This window comes from Oncorhynchus clarkii, chromosome 14 (genome assembly GCF_045791955.1).
Source record: "Oncorhynchus clarkii lewisi isolate Uvic-CL-2024 chromosome 14, UVic_Ocla_1.0, whole genome shotgun sequence".
Classification (NCBI taxonomy): Eukaryota; Metazoa; Chordata; class Actinopteri; order Salmoniformes; family Salmonidae; genus Oncorhynchus; species Oncorhynchus clarkii.
The window spans coordinates 34,707,692-34,726,035 of NC_092160.1; the positions used below are offsets into that span (position 1 = coordinate 34,707,692).

At 39.4% G+C, this 18,344-nt stretch overlaps 1 protein-coding gene across 1 annotated transcript; it reads left to right on the forward strand.

The window, feature by feature from the left end:
* The first annotated feature begins 2,062 nt into the window (after positions 1–2,062).
* Positions 2,063–14,885, forward strand: LOC139366091 (complexin-2). Its single transcript, XM_071103183.1, has 3 exons — positions 2,063–2,170; positions 11,870–12,057; positions 14,688–14,885. The coding sequence occupies exons 1-3, from the start codon at positions 2,140–2,142 to the stop codon at positions 14,883–14,885; spliced, it is 417 nt and encodes a 138-aa protein (XP_070959284.1). The 5' UTR covers positions 2,063–2,139.
* Positions 14,886–18,344: the final 3,459 nt, after the last annotated feature.

The following is an 18,344-nucleotide window of genomic DNA, read 5'->3' on the forward strand; positions in this document are numbered from 1 at the left end:
TTGATCCTAGGGGCCTCTGGGGAATCGGATTGTCTTTCAAAGGGGGACCAGAGTGACGTCTAGGAGGTGAAATATCCAGCAGCAGCTGTGATGGTTTTCTGTAGCAGGAAATCTACTCTGTTCTAATAGAGCTCAGTGAGGAGATACTGTAGCAGGAAATCTACTCTGTTCTAATAGAGCTCAGTGAGGAGATACTGTAGCAGGAAATCTACTATATTCTAATAGAGCTCAGTGAGGAGATTCTGTAGCAGGAAATCTACTCTGTTCTAATAGAGCTCAGTGAGGAGATTCTGTAGCAGGAAATCTACTATATTCTAATAGAGCTCAGTGAGGAGATACTGTAGCAGGAAATCTACTATATTCTAATAGAGCTCAGTGAGGAGATACTGTAGCAGGAAATATACTATATTCTAATAGAGCTCAGTGAGGAGATTCTGTAGCAGGAAATCTGCTCTGTTCTAATAGAGCTCAGTGATGAGATACTGTAGCAGGAAATCTACTATATTCTAATAGAGCTCAGTGAGGAGATACTGTAGCAGGAAATCTACTATATTCTAATAGAGCTCAGTGAGGAGATTCTGTAGCAGGAAATCTACTCTGTTCTAATAGAGCTCAGTGAGGAGATTCTGTAGCAGGAAATCTACTATATTCTAATAGAGCTCAGTGAGGAGATACTGTAGCAGGAAATCTACTATATTCTAATAGAGCTCAGTGATGAGATGCTGTAGCAGGAAATCTACTATATTCTAATAGAGCTCAGTGAGGAGATTCTGTAGCAGGAAATCTACTATATTCTAATAGAGCTCAGTGATGAGATGCTGTAGCAGGAAATCTGCTATATTCTAATAGAGCTCAGTGATGAGATGCTGTAGCAGGAAATCTACTATATTCTAATAGAGCTCAGTGATGAGATGCTGTAGCAGGAAATCTACTATATTCTAATAGAGCTCAGTGAGGAGATTCTGTAGCAGGAAATCTACTCTGTTCTAATAGAGCTCAGTGATGAGATTCTGTAGCAGGAAATATACTATATTCAAGTAGAGCTCAGTGAGGAGATACTGTAGCAGGAAATCTACTATATTCTAATAGAGCTCAGTGATGAGATACTGTAGCAGGAAATCTACTATATTCTAATAGAGCTCAGTGATGAGATGCTGTAGCAGGAAATCTACTATATTCTAATAGAGCTCAGTGATGAGATGCTGTAGCAGGAAATCTACTATATTCTAATAGAGCTCAGTGAGGAGATTCTGTAGCAGGAAATCTACTCTGTTCTAATAGAGCTCAGTGATGAGATTCTGTAGCAGGAAATATACTATATTCTAGTAGAGCTCAGTGAGGAGATACTGTAGCAGGAAATCTACTCTGTTCTAATAGAGCTCAGTGATGAGATACTGTAGCAGGAAATCTACTATATTCTAATAGAGCTCAGTGATGAGATACTGTAGCAGGAAATATACTATATTCTAATAGAGCTCAGTGAGGAGATACTGTAGCAGGAAATCTACTATATTCTAATAGAGCTCAGTGAGGAGATTCTGTAGCAGGAAATCTACTCTGTTCTAATAGAGCTCAGTGATGAGATTCTGTAGCAGGAAATATACTATATTCTAATAGAGCTCAGTGAGGAGATTCTGTAGCAGGAAATCTACTCTGTTCTAATAGAGCTCAGTGATGAGATTCTGTAGCAGGAAATATACTATATTCTAGTAGAGCTCAGTGATGAGATACTGTAGCAGGAAATATACTCTGTTCTAATAGAGCTCAGTGATGATGTATTGACGTAGACATAGACTCCACAACATAGAGATTGAAACATCTTTATGCTCTACACACACACACACACACACACACACACACACACACACACACACACACACACACACACACACACACACACACACACACAAACACACACACACACACATACACACACACACACACACACCCTACCGCCTCAACCATACCTAGCCACTGTCCATATCCTTGGCTAACATCTTCCGGTAAACTGTTTTGTCTCCACAGGTTGGATCAAGAGGTAAACACAGACTGTGGAAGGCAACAGAGACCTGGTAAAGAAGGGGTGACTACATGCACAGTTGTGTTTGTCTGTAGAAGACCAGAGTATCAGAAGGAACCATGAATTTTGTGATGAAGCAAGCCTTAGGTGGTAAGTACTGTATACACTGCTATATGAACGTGTCAATATTATGGACATCTGTTCACCATGCGTGGGATCTGATGTTTGTCCTCAGTGGAGCACGTACCTCTTGACATCTTGAAAATACAAACTAAATTTGGAAGAACTGCTAAACTATAAACAAGTCAAGCAAGTTGCCTGGTAAACTTATTGTAGACAACATACTGTAATGTAAAGCTATGATCAGTATCAAGGAATTAAATGCTCACAATTTATGACCAGTTTCTGGTTCTAGGTCTCAGAGAGAAGCAATATTCAGCTCAACCTATAGACTCAGATAGAGCTCCATCATTTATATCTATAGTCAACTCAACCTATAGACTCAGATAGAGCTCCATCATTTATATCTATAGTCAACTCAACCTATAGACTAAGATAGAGCTCCATCATTTATATCTATAGTCAACTCAACCTCAGATACAGTTCCATCATTTATATCTATTACTTTTTTATTTAACCTTTATTTAACTAGGCAAGTCAGTTAATTAAGAACAAATTTTATTACTTACAATGACAGCCTACTGTGGAACAACAGTGGGTTAACTGCCTTGTTCAGTGTCAGAACGACAGATTTTGACCTTGTCAGCTCGGAGATTCGATCCAGCAAACTTTCGCTTACTAGTCCAACGCTCTAACCATTAGGCTACCTGCTGTGTATAAGCTGTGTAAATTTACTTGTCACTGCGGGTGAACTCTGTCTAGAGGTCAATGCATTCTTAAATCAACTTCCTGATTTGGGTCAACCAGTTGAATAACTATAGGTAATACAACTACATTTAGACCTCTCTTGCCAATCCAATCCTCCTTTCCGCTGATGAGCTTGGTGCAAATTGCCTTCCTGGAAAGAGGCTGTGGCCATGGGATGACCTTTCATGTGGTTGGTCTGGCCTTGGTGCAGATTGTAATGTCATTGGCCTGGGAGGCTGGGGATGGGGGATTGATGGGGGCTGAGGCTGTGAGATGGAGGGCTGAGTTAGGATGGGGCTCTGGGGGGCTGGGGGTACAGTTAAATATATATATATATATATATATATATCAATCATAGAGTACTTATAATAGTTATATCTATTATAAGATACATCATATAATACAGTTATATCTACCATAGAATACAGTTATATCTATTATATAATACAGTTAAATCTATCATAGAATACAGTTATATATATATATATATATATACATGTATATATATATATATCATAGAATACAGTTATATCTATCATAGAATACAGTTATATCTATCATAGAAGACAGTTATATCTATTATATAATACAGTTAAATCTATCATAGAATACAGTTATATATATATATATATATACATGTATATATATATATATCATAGAATACAGTTATATATATCATAGAATACAGTTATATATATCATAGAATACAGTTATATATATCATAGAATACAGTTATATCTATCATAGAATACAGTTATATCTATCATAGAATACAGTTATATCTATCATAGAAGACAGTTATATCTATTATATAATACAGTTAAATCTATCATAGAATACAGTTATATATATATATATATATATACATGTATATATATATATCATAGAATACAGTTATATATATCATAGAATACAGTTATATCTATCATAGAATACAGTTATATCTATCATAGAATACAGTTATATATATCATAGAATACAGTTATATATATCATAGAATACAGTTATACCTACCATAGAATACAGTTATATCTATCATAGAATACAGTTATATCTATCATAGAATACAGTTATATCTATCATAGAATACAGTTATACCTACCATAGAATACAGTTATATCTATCATAGAATACAGTTATATATATCATAGAATACAGTTATACCTACCATAGAATACAGTTATATATATCATAGAATACAGTTATACCTACCATAGAATACAGTTATATCTATCATAGAATACAGTTATATATATCATAGAATACAGTTATACCTACCATAGAATACAGTTATATCTATCATAGAATACAGTTATACCTACCATAAAATACAGTTAAATATATAGAGCATAGAATACAGTTATACCTACCATAGAATACAGTTATATAGATATTATATACAGTTATACCTACCATAGAATACAGTTATATAGATATTATATACAGTTATACCTACCATAGAATACAGTTATATAGATATTATATACAGTTATACCTACCATAGAATACAGTTATATAGATATTATATACAGTTATACCTACCATAGAATACAGTTATATAGATATTATATACAGTTATACCTACCATAGAATACAGTTATATAGATATTATATACAGTTATACCTACCATAGAATACAGTTATATATATATTATATACAGTTATACCTACCATAGAATACAGTTATATATACAGTGCCTTGCGAAAGTATTCGGCCCCCTTGAACTTTGCGACCTTTTGCCATATTTCAGGCTTCAAACATAAAGATATAAAACTGTATTTTTTTGTGAAGAATAAAATAATAGTGAAGAATAAAATACAGTTAAATATATAGAGCATAGAATACAGTTATACCTACCATAGAATACAGTTATATAGATATTATATACAGTTATACCTACCATAGAATACAGTTATATAGATATTATATACAGTTATACCTACCATAGAATACAGTTATATAGATATTATATACAGTTATACCTACCATAGAATACAGTTATATAGATATTATATACAGTTATACCTACCATAGAATACAGTTATATAGATATTATATACAGTTATACCTACCATAGAATACAGTTATATAGATATTATATACAGTTATACCTACCATAGAATACAGTTATATATATATTATATACAGTTATACCTACCATAGAATACAGTTATATATACAGTGCCTTGCGAAAGTATTCGGCCCCCTTGAACTTTGCGACCTTTTGCCATATTTCAGGCTTCAAACATAAAGATATAAAACTGTATTTTTTTGTGAAGAATCAACAACAAGTGGGACACAATCATGAAGTGGAACGACATTTATTGGATATTTCAAACTTTTTTTACAAATCAAAAACTGAAAAATTGGGCGTGCAAAATTATTCAGCCCCCTTAAGTTAATACTTTGTAGCGCCACCTTTTGCTGCGATTACAGCTGTAAGTCGCTTGGGGTATGTCTCTATCAGTTTTGCACATCGAGAGACTGACATTTTTTCCCATTCCTCCTTGCAAAACAGCTCGAGCTCAGTGAGGTTGGATGGAGAGCATTTGTGAACAGCAGTTTTCAGTTCTTTCCACAGATTCTCGATTGGATTCAGGTCTGGACTTTGACTTGGCCATTCTAACACCTGGATATGTTTATTTTTGAACCATTCCATTGTAGATTTTGCTTTATGTTTTGGATCATTGTCTTGTTGGAAGACAAATCTCCGTCCCAGTCTCAGGTCTTTTTCAGACTCCATCAGGTTTTCTTCCAGAATGGTCCTGTATTTGGCTCCATCCATCTTCCCATCAATTTTAACCATCTTCCCTGTCCCTGCTGAAGAAAAGCAGGCCCAAACCATGATGCTGCCACCACCATGTTTGACAGTGGGGATGGTGTGTTCAGCTGTGTTGCTTTTACGCCAAACATAACGTTTTGCATTGTTGCCAAAAAGTTCAATTTTGGTTTCATCTGACCAGAGCACCTTCTTCCACATGTTTGGTGTGTCTCCCAGGTGGCTTGTGGCAAACTTTAAACAACACTTTTTATGGATATCTTTAAGAAATGGCTTTCTTCTTGCCACTCTTCCATAAAGGCCAGATTTGTGCAATATACGACTGATTGTTGTCCTATGGACAGAGTCTCCCACCTCAGCTGTAGATCTCTGCAGTTCATCCAGAGTGATCATGGGCCTCTTGGCTGCATCTCTGATCAGTCTTCTCCTTGTATGAGCTGAAAGTTTAGAGGGACGGCCAGGTCTTGGTAGATTTGCAGTGGTCTGATACTCCTTCCATTTCAATATTATCGCTTGCACAGTGCTCCTTATGATGTTTAAAGCTTGGGAAAACTTTTTGTATCCAAATCCGGCTTTAAACTTCTTCACAACAGTATCTCGGACCTGCCTGGTGTGTTCCTTGTTCTTCATGATGCTCTCTGCGCTTTTGACGGACCTCTGAGACTATCACAGTGCAGGTGCATTTATACGGAGACTTGATTACACACAGGTGGATTGTATTTATCATCATTAGTCATTTAGGTCATCATTGGATCATTCAGAGATCCTCACTGAACTTCTGGAGAGAGTTTGCTGCACTGAAAGTAAAGGGGCTGAATAATTTTGCACGCCCAATTTTTCAGTTTTTGATTTGTTAAAAAAGTTTGAAATATCCAATAAATGTCGTTCCACTTCATGATTGTGTCCCACTTGTTGTTTATTCTTCACAAAAAAATACAGTTTTATATCTTTATGTTTGAAGCCTGAAATGTGGCAAAAGGTCGCAAAGTTCAAGGGGGCCGAATACTTTCGCAAGGCACTGTATATATATATATAGATATATATAGATATAACTGTATTATATGATTGATATATATAACTGTACTATATGATATATCATTGAATACAGTTATATATATGTATATATATGTATATTGATATACCTACCATAGAATATATCTACCATAGAATACAGTTAACTATACACTGCCCAATAAAGGGAACACTAAAATAACACATCCTAGATCTGAATGAATTAAATATTTGTATTAAATACTTTTTTCTTTACATAGTTGAATGTGCTGACAACAAAATCACACAAAAATTATCATTGGAAATCAAATTTATCAACCCATGGAGGTCTGGATTTGGAGTCGCACTCAAAATTGGAAAACCACACTACAGGCTGTTCCAACTTTGATGTAATGTCCTTAAAACAAGTCAAAATGAGGCTCAGTAGTGTGTGTGGCCTCTACGTGCCTGTATGACCTCCCTACAACGCCTGGGCATGCTCCTGATGAGGTGGCGGATGGTCTCCTGAGGGATCTCCTCCCAGACCTTGACTAAAGCATCCGCCAACTCCTGGACAGTCTGTGGTGCAACGTGGCGTTGGTGGATGGAGCGAGACATGATGTCCCAGATGTGCTCAATTGGATTCAGGTCTGGGGAACGGGCGGGCCAGTCCATTGCATCAATGCCTTCCTCTTGCAGGAACTGCTGACACACTCCAGCCACATGAGGTCTAGCATTGTCTTGCATTAGGAGGAACCCAGGGCCAACCGCACCAGCATATGGTCTCACAAGGGGTCTGAGGATCTCATCTCGGTACCTAATGGCAGTCAGGCTACCTCTGGCGAGCACATGGAGGGCTGTGCGGCCCCCCAAAGAAATGCCACCCCACACCATGACTGACCCACCGCCAAACCGGTCATGCTGGAGGATGTTGCAGGCAGCAGAACGTTCTCCACGGCGTCTCCAGACTGTCACGTCTGTCACATGTGCTCAGTGTGAACCTGCTTTCATCTGTGAAGAGCACAGGGCGCCAGTGGCGAATTTGCCAATCTTGGTGTTCTCTGGCAAATGCCAAACGTCCTGCACGGTGTTGGGCTGTAAGCACAACCCCCACCTGTGGACGTCGGGTCCTCCTACCACCCTCATGGAGTCTGTTTCTGACCGTTTGAGCAGACACATGCACATTTGTGGCCTGCTGGAGGTCATTTTGCAGGGCTCTGGCAGTGCTCCTCCTTGCACAAAGGCGGAGGTAGCGGTCCTGCTGCTGGGTTGTTGCCCTCCTACGGCCTCCTCCACGTCTCCTGATGTACTGGCCTGTCTCCTGGTAGCGCCTCCATGCTCTGGACACTACGCTGACAGACACAGCAAACCTTCTTGCCACAGCTCGCATTGATGTCCCATCCTGGATGAGCTGCACTACCTGAGCCACTTGTGTGGGTTGTAGACTCCGTCTCATGCTACCACTAGAGTGAAAGCACCGCCAGCATTCAAAAGTGACCAAAACATCAGCCAGGAAGCATAGGGACTGAGAAGTGGTCTGTGGTCCCCACCTGCAGAACCACTCCTTTATTGGGGGTGTCTTGCTAATTGCCTATAATTTCCACCTGTTGTCTATTCCATTTGCACAACAGCATGTGAAATTTATTGTCAATCAGTGTTGCTTCCTAAGTGGACAGTTTGATTTCACAGAAGTGTGATTGACTTGGAGTTACATTGTGTTGTTTAAGTGTTCCCTTTATTTTTTTGAGCAGTGTATATACATAGTTGATAGTCATAACCGGCTCACTCAGATGCTATATCTTCACCATGAGACTGACCACTCATGGTATCTGTTATGGTATGATGCTAAAAGTTCCAGATATATACTGTAATAGTAATATAATACCTGTAATAGTAATATAATACCTGTAATAGTAATATAATACCTGTAATAGTAATATACTTGTAATAGTAATATAATACCTGTAATAGTAATATAATACCTGTAATAGTAATATAATACCTGTAATAGTAATATAATACCTGTAATAGTAATATACCTGTAATAGTAATATAATACCTGTAATAGTAATATACTTGTAATAGTAATATAATACCTGTAATAGTAATATAATACCTGTAATAGTAATATACCTGTAATAGTAATATAATACCTGTAATAGTAATATAATACCTGTAATAGTAATATAATACCTGTAATAGTAATATAATACCTGTAATAGTAATATAATACCTGTAATAGTAATATAATACCTGTAATAGTAATATAATACCTGTAATAGTAATATAATACCTGTAATAGTAATATACTTGTAATAGTAATATAATACCTGTAATAGTAATATAATACCTGTAATAATAATATAATACATGTAATAGTTATATACCTGTAATAGTAATATACCTGTAATAGTCAGTCATGTTACTTCTCCTGGAGCATAGAAAAACCCCAGATAGCTAGTGTACAAAGCCGCTCTGTACATGCATGATCATCTGTAGCCTACAGCAGAAATGGCACCCTATCTCCTGCGTAGTGCACTTCTAGTGACCAGGGCTCATAAGTCTCTGGTCAAAATAAGTGTACTATGTAGGAATTAGGGTGCCATTTGGGAAACAGACTAGCTACAGTACATCTTCATGAGCTCTTCTTGATGCTGGTCATCATTTTAAAAGTTAATCCCAAAGTGTCCAACATTCAGGTTTACTTTTGACATACGAGGGCATGATTTACCAATGAGGGTCATCCATTATTCAAATGAGTTCCATTCTCCAATCTTCCCCCCATCCCTAACACATTTTTCAGCAGCAGCAGCCTTTTGACTAGCAGACTGTGGAAGCCAATGGGCCATGTCCCCTGTTTCTCTCTCTCTCTCTCTCTCTCTCTCTCTCTCTCTCTCTCTCTGTCTCTCTGTCTCTCTGTCTCTCTCTCTTCCTTCTCTCTCCCCCTTCTCTCTCTCTCTGTCTCTCTCTCTGTCTCTCTCCCCCTTCTCTCTCTCTCTGTCTCTCTGTCTCTCTCTCTCTCTCTGTGTCTCTCTCTCTCTCTGTCTCTCTCTCTCTCTCTGTGTCTCTCTCTCTCTGTCTCTCTGTCTCTCTGTCTCTCTCTCTCTGTCTCTCTCTCTCTCTCTGTCTCTCTGTCTCTCTGTCTCTCTCTCTCTCTGTCTCTCTGTCTCTCTCTCTCCCTTCTCTCTTCCCCCTCTCTCTCTCTCTGTCTCTCTGTGTCTATCTCTCTGTCTCTCTCTCTCTGTCTCTCTCTCCCCCTTCTCTCTCTCTCTATCTGTTTTCACGCTAGGCTATATAAAACACGCTGTTTGCCATGCAGTCAAAGGGTTAGTTATGGTGATTCATAAGGCTGTTGAAGGATGATTTGTCCCAGTCTGTGTCCTTCCCATTCCTCTGAATATATCAAACGACAGCTTTGTTAGAATATATAATTGAGGTATTAAAAAAATAATTACCATCAAGTCAAAGAATGTATGACGAGAGACCACTTTAGCACTTAGCTCCAAATTGCATTCTTTGTGTGGAAGGACAAATGGTGACCCAACTACTAACTGTATGGTGTAGGGCAAGCTGGACACAAGGGACGGGGAGGATATGTGCAAAAGGACAATGACAGTGATATCCAATGGCGAGAGGCTGTCTCTGTAACCGGTGTGAAATGGCTAGCTTAGTTAGCGGCGTGTGCTAATAGCGTTTCAATCGTTGACGTCACTCCCTCTGAGACCGTGAAGAAGTTGTTTGCCTTACTCTGCGAAGTTTGGAACAATCTTTATTATTGGTCTATTAACGCATGATGTCACCAAGCAGGCCAAAACTCCATCCCGCCAAAACAGGCTGACATTTCAGGTGTTTTTTTTTTTTTACACAGCTCTTACACTAAAAGTGTATTATCATAATTTTCACAATTTCACAGTATTATTCCAACTGTACACTGTGGAAATATATATAACATAGGAAAATCACATTTTTGACTGCACTGGGCCTTTAAGAATGATGAACAACATATTTGTTTATACTGTATAAAATGTACATTGCACATTCATAGCCACAGTTTTAAAAAAATATGTATTTAATTAACCTTTATTTAACTAGGCAAGTCAGTTAAGAACAAATTCTTATTTACATTGACGGCCTAGGAACAGTTGTCACGATCGGTATGAGAGACGGACCAAGGCGCAGCGTGATTAAAGTTGCACATCTTTTAATAAAGCAAAACTTCCAAACAAAACAATAAACAAACAACGAACTGTGACATCAGTGGTGATACATGCAAATACACAAAACACAATATGGAGGTGGGAGAAAGGGCTTCCTACATATGATCCCTTAATTAGAGGCAACGATTACCAGCTGCCTCTAATTGGGAACCATACAACCCACCAACATAGAAATAGAATGACTATGAATTAGCATTGTTCAGGGGCAGAACGACAGATTTTTTTACCTTGTAAGCTCAGGGATTCGATCCACCAAGTTCATGGAAATCTCACTACGACCACCCTCTCTTTTTACTTCAAAGACATAAATGGACCTTAACTGAATTAGCATTGGGCCTAATTGATTAATATCTTAGCTTGAAAGTACCCTTTAGCGTTCTAAGGAGGGAATTCACCACTCTTCTTTAAATAAGGATCAAGATCTTTGCCTTATTTTACTAGGCAAGTCAGTTAAGAACAAATTCTTATTTTCAATTACGGCCTATGAACAGTGGGTTAACTGCCTTGTTCAGGGAAGAAAGACAGATGTGTACCATGTCAACTCGGGGGTTTGAACTTGCAACCTTTTGGTTACTAGTCCAACGCTCTAACTAGGCTACCCTGCCGCCCCGGATGATCATATACAGGGCATTTGGAAAGTATTCAAGACCCCGCCCCTTTTTCTACGTTTTGTTACGTTACAGCCGTATTATAAAATGTATTCAATTATTTTTTTTCCTCGTCGATCTACACACAGTTTTGACACATTTCTGCAAATGTTTTAGAAATTAAAAACACATATACCTTTTTTACATACGTGTTCAGACCCTTTGCTATGAGACTCGAAGGTGCATCCTGTTTGCATTGAAGAAAACTTTGAAATGTTTATACAACTTGATTGGAGTCCACCTGTGGTAAATTCAATTGATTGGACATGATTTGGAAAGGGCACACACCTGTCTACAGTATTTTAATTGAATGACTTCTGGCTCTGTGTGTGTGACTGTTTCTTCAAGGGGCCACTAAAGACATGGGGAAAATGTTAGGAGGAGAGGAGGAGAAGGATCCAGAGGTTGCGAAGAAGAAGAAGGAGGAAGAGGAGGAGAGACAGGAGGCACTGAGACAACAGGAAGAGGAGAGGAAGGATAAGCACCGGAAAATGGAGGCAGAAAGAGAAGTAGTACGACAGTCCATCAGGGACAAGGTGAGCACTGCAGCAGTCCACAAACTAGTCTGAAACTATTTTACATTCAATGTAGCCCCGCCCCCCCACCCCCGCCCCCCTTTAAAAAAACTCTTACATTTCTCCAGCCCCAACTTTCACCTGTATACTGCACCATAAACGTGTTTTGTTGTTCTTTAAACCCTAGATTGCCCCTTTAATGTAAATTAGAAATAATGTACAGAGCCTTCAGAAAGTATTCATACCCCTTGACTTATTCCACATTTTGTTGTGTTACAGCCTGAATTTAAAATGGATTAAATGTATTTTGTGTCTAATTCATCTACACAAAATACTCCATAAGGACAAAGTGAAAACATGTTTTTAGACATTTTTGCTAATTTATTGAAAATGAAATACAGAAATGTCTCATTTACATAAGTATTCACACCCATGAGTCAATACATGTTAGAATCACCTTTGGCAGCTATTACAGTGGTGAGACTGTCTGGGTAAGTCTCTAAGAGCTTTCAACACCTGGACTGTACAATATTTGCCCATTATTATTTTCAAAATTCTTCAAGCTCTGTCAAATTGGTTGTTAATCATTTCTAGACAACAGGTTAGACCTTACAATGAAATGCTGAATACAACAGGTTAGACCTTATAGTGAAATGCTGAATACAACAGGTTAGACCTTATAGTGAAATGCTGAATACAACAGGTTAGACCTTACAGTGAAATGCTGAATTACAACAGGTGTAGATAGACCTCACAGTAAAATGCTGAATACAACAGGTTAGACCTTACAGTGAAATGCTGAATATAACAGGTTAGACCTTACTGTGAAATGCTGAATATAACAGGTTAGACCTTATAGTGAAATGCTGAATATAACAGGTTAGACCTTATAGTGAAATGCTGAATATAACAGGTTAGACCTTACAGTGAAATGCTGAATATAACAGGTTAGACCTTACAGTGAAATGCTGAATACAACAGGTTAGTAGACCTTACAGTGAAATGCTGAATACAACAGGTTAGACCTTATAGTAAAATGCTGAATACAACAGGTTAGACCTTACAGTGAAATGCTGAATACAACAGGTTAGACCTTACAGTGAAATGCTGAATATAACAGGTTAGACCTTACAGTGAAATGCTGAATATAACAGGTTAGACCTTACAGTGAAATGCTGAATACAACAGGTGTAGTAGACCTTACAGTGAAATGCTGAATACAACAGGTGTAGTAGACCTTACAGTGAAATGCTGAATACAACAGGTGTAGTAGACCTTACAGTGAAATGCTGAATACAACTGGTGTAGTAGACCTTACAGTGAAATGCTGAATACAACAGGTGTAGTAGACCTTACAGTGAAATGCTGAATACAACAGGTTAGACCTTACAGTGAAATGCTGAATACAACAGGTGTAGTAGACCTTACAGTGAAATGCTGAATACAACAGGTTAGACCTTACAGTGAAATGCTGAATACAACAGGTTAGACCTTACAGTGAAAAAGTAAGCGATAAGAATAACAAGTAATTAAAGAGCAGCAGAAAATAACAATAGTGAGACTATATACAGGGGGCACCGGTACAGAGTCAATGTGGAGGCTATATACAGGGTATTACGGTACAGAGTCAATGTGGAGACTATATACAGGGGGCACCGGTACAGAGTCAATGTGGAGACTACATACAGGGGGCACCGGTACAGAGTCAATGTGGAGACTACATACAGGGGGCACCGGTACAGAGTCAATGTGGAGGCTATATACAGGGGGCACCGGTACAGAGTCAATGTGCTGGGGGCACCGGTTAGTCAAGGTAATTGAGGTAATATGTACATGTAGGTAGAATTATTAAAGTGACTATGCATAGATAATTAACAGAGAGTAGCAGCAGCGTAGGGGGGGGGGGGGGGTGCAAATAGTCTGGGTAGCCATTTGATTAGCTGTTCAGAAGTCTCATGGCTCGGGGGTAGAAGCTGTTTAGAAGCCTCTTGGACCTAGACTTGGCACTCCGGTACCGCTTGCCATGCGGTAGTAGGGAGAACAGTTCATGACTAAGGTGGCTGGATTCTTTGACAATTTTTAGGGCCTTCTTCTGACACCGCCTGGCATAGAGGTCCTAGATGGCAGGAAGCTGTGATGTACTGGGCCGTACGCACTACCTTGTGTAGTGCCTTGCTTTCGGAGTCCGAGCAGTTGCCATACCAGGCAGTGATGCAACCGGTCAGCATGCTCTCGATGGTGCAGCTGTAGCGCCTTTTGAGGATCTGAGGACCCATGCCAAATCTTTTCAGTCTCCTGAGGGGGAATAGGTTTTGTCGAGTCCATGCAACTTATTATGTGACTTGTTAAATAAATGTTTACTCTCCCATCTTAAAACATAATTCCACTTTGACATTATGGGGTATGGTGTGTAGGCAGGTGACAAAAAAACATGTCAATTCAACACGTTTTAATTCCACTTTGTAACACAACAAAATGTGGAAAAAGTCAGTGTGTGAATACTTTCTGAAGGCAATATAGGTCCAAGAATCAAACCTTGTGGAACACCATATGACCTCAACAGGGGGGTGGGGGGCGTTACTTCTTTGAAAGTGACATCCTCATACAGTATATACTGCATAGTGTTAACTCTCTGCCCTTCATCCGCGCAGTATGGACTGAAGAAGAAGGAGGAGAAGGAGGCGGAAGAGAAGGCAGCCATGGAGCAGGCCTGTGAGGGGTCTCTGACGCGCGCCAAGAAGGCCATCCCAGCCGGGTGCGGAGACGAGGACGACGAGGATGAGGAGAGCATTCTGGACACCGTCCTCAAGTTCCTCCCTGGACCTCTGCAGGACATGTTCAAGAAGTAATGAACACATCAACAATAACAACAACAACACATGGTTCGGTCCAGCCAGGGGAGGGGGAGGGGAGATCTGGGACTGAGGGAGGGGAGGGGAGATCTGGGACTGAGGGAGGGGAGGGGAGATCTGGGACTGGGCGAGGGGAGGGAAGATCTGGGACTGGGGGAGAGGAGGGGAGATCTGGGACTGAGGGAGGGGGAGGGGAGGTCTGGGACTGGGGGAGAGGAGGAGAGATCTGTGACTGGAGGAGGTGAGGGAAGATCTGGGACTGAGGGAGGGGAGGGGAGATCTGGGACTGGGGGAGTGGAGGGAAGATCTGGGACTAGGGGAGGGGAGGGGAGATCTGGGACTGGGGGAGAGGAGGAGAGATCTGTGACTGGAGGAGGGGAGGGAAGATCTGGGACTGGGGGAGGGGAGGGGAGATCTGGGACTGGGGGAGGGGAGGGAAGATCTGGGACTGGGGGAGGGGAGGGAAGATCTGGGACTGGGGGAGAGGAGGAGAGATCTGGGACTGGAGGAGGGTTCTTGCCAAACTGTGTGAGGTGGCTATTCACTGCCTTTACAGAAATATTTGTTGTTTTCTAGACTAGACACAATGTGGTTATATACCGCCCCACAGCTTTTGGTCGGTCTCTCAACCACCGACTAAGTGTATATATAAAAAATGAATTATCCACTTATCTAACATTCCAACATTGGTAGATCGATCGACCGCACCAGGTAGATGCATTTGGATTGGTTGGCCATTGGTATTAACTGGGGTAAGGAGTTTCTGTCCAGCCATGCATTAGAGAGCAGGGTTCAATCCACCGTACCAATGGACACTTCAATGGGCAATTCCTGCTCATGTGGTTGAAAAGCACTGACGATACGTATCTGAAGATGGAGCGCTTTTTTTAAAAATTCACTGGCTTTTTCTATTTTTATAGTAAGTAAGCTACTGTAACTGTATGGGAAGGGGATATTCTATTCTAGGTCTTTTTGAGATCAGCGGTTTAGTTAGTTTTAGACTGTGTCTTCGGGGCGGCAGAGTAGCCTAGTGGTTAGAGCGTTGGACTAGTAACCGGAAGGTTGCAAGGAAGGTTGCAAGTTCAAACCCCTGAGCCGACAAGGTACAAATCTGTTGTTCTGCCCCTGAACAAGGCAGTTAAACCCACTGCTCCTAGACCGTCATTGAAAATAAGAATTTGTTCTTAACTGACTTGCCTGGTTAAATAAAGGTAAAAAAAAAACAGGGGAACTGTTAATGAGGGTCTCGTTGAAGTCGTTTGACGACCTAATTTAACTTTATAATGTGGTGTTTGTCTTAAAAGGAAATAAACCGGCCACATTATTGACGTATGTATTAATGTTAGTCTGGCTCTATGTATAGATCTGGTCCCATACCTTCTTATGATATGAAACACTAAGGTAATCTGGACTATTTGATTTCCCTTTAAAAACCTGACTAATATAAAACATCTCTAATTATCAGCCTGACAGACAAGACTGCATTTTTGTGAGAGAAACCATCTTTACTTACTGTTGCATTATAAACAAAGATCACTGCATCAAAGTTATACTCTCAGATTATCCAGAGAATACACACGATTCATATTCAACATTATACACTCAGATTATCCAGAGATTACACACGATTAATATTAAACATTATACACTCAGATTATCCAGAGAATACACACGATTCATATTCAACATTATACACTCAGATTATCCAGAGAATACACACGATTCATATTCAACATTATACACTCAGATTATCCAGAGAATACACACGATTCATATTCAACATTATACACTCAGATTATGCATAGAATACTGTACACACGATTCATATTCAGTGTAGAGAAGAAGAAAAACAGGCCCAGTTCTATAAAAATGATTTAGTCAACATCATATTTAGCAGTTGGTGGTTAATGCCAAAGACAAGGAAATAATCAGAACTGCATTACATTGAAGGAAGCCAATACTGCCTATGTCATTATTTCACTACTCACCTCCCATACCACATGTCTGTTTTACACAAAGTACATGTTTAACTAATTACTGCTTGAATTGATTAATATCAAATCCAAAGATACTGGGGAAAAAAACGATAATTTATTTTGTCACTAGTAAATAAGGAAACTGTCCAGAACTAAGGAAGTGGTCCAGAAGTAAGGAAGTGGTCCAGAAGTAAGGAAGTGGTCCAGAAGTAAGGAAGTAGTCCAGAACTAAGGAAGTGGTCCAGAAATAAGGAAGTGGTCCAGAAGTAAGGAAGTGGTCCAGAACTAAGGAAGTGGTCCAGAACTAAGGAAGTGGTCCAGATTTGGTCTTGTTGATAGCAGTAGGAATAGGCTGGCAACATACAGTTTCACTTTCCAAAGACCAAATCCTGTGAAGTTTTATTGTAAGAAATTCCCATATCTTTCTAATAACGTGCATGGCTACATGACATTGAAGATTGATATATTCAAAAAATTAGCAAAAACATTTCAATGATCATAGGTTATGAGTAAATTATTCTTAACTTAAAAAAAGAAAGTCTGATAGGGTTTTCACTTGGTAAAGCCATATTGTTTCAACTGCAAAAAAAAAATGATAACGTTTTGTTAAGCTATCTACCTATGTGTCTAAACCCTTCTCACCAACTGTATCCTAACATGTATACAAGTGTATACGCAAAGAAAAGACAAGGATAAATATGATGAAGCCATTGTAATGATGTCTGTGTACTACTACTTGTACTGTGTGTTTATACTATGTGTGTGTCTTTCTATCGTGACGTGACACCATGTTGTTGATTCATATAGACCCTGTTTATAAGTGTCTCTGAATCTTATGTGCACAAACTCTAACTAGACTGTAATAGTTGTGCCATATGCCCGCTTAAAAAAAAACACTTAACACATTCCTTTCACATCTCCAGCATACAAAACTAAAGGGACATAGGAGGGAAATTACACCAAATACTACAATACAAAAGATGGCCTATGGCCAGTAGTCTCCCGGCAACAGACTCTGTTTACTAAATCCAGAAGTTTGGGTTGTTGTAGATTCTCAGCTCTGTGGATGGCCTGTGTCGACCACATACAGTTTGTTGATGACAAATAGACCGAATTATATCGATATATCCGATATCTGAATTATATGTCGTATGAGAACATGTGTCTGTGTATCTATCTATCTCCATCATGTACTTTCATTCAGCTCCTAAAAAATGTCCAAAGATTTAAAAAATAATTTTTGAACTCAGTCCATAAATGTATATCTAATGCTGTAAAATGTATTCCTATAACACATGGCCCTAGAACACCCTACTCCTATAATACCTGGCCCTATAACACCCTACTCCTATAACACATGGCCCTAGAACACCCTACTCCTATAATACCTGGCCCTATAACACCTGGCCCTATAACACCCTACTCCTATAACACCTGGCCCTATAACACCCTACTCCTATAACACCTGGCCCTATAACAC

Bases quoted from the DNA above. Each gene is read 5' to 3' on its own strand.
- LOC139366091 (XM_071103183.1), top strand. From the start codon at position 2,140: ATGAATTTTGTGATGAAGCAAGCCTTAGGTG. The intron at 2,171-11,869 runs GTAAGTACTGTA...TGTTTCTTCAAG, and splicing joins GATGAAGCAAGCCTTAGGTG to GGGCCACTAAAGACATGGGG. The intron at 12,058-14,687 runs GTGAGCACTGCA...TCATCCGCGCAG, and splicing joins GACAGTCCATCAGGGACAAG to TATGGACTGAAGAAGAAGGA.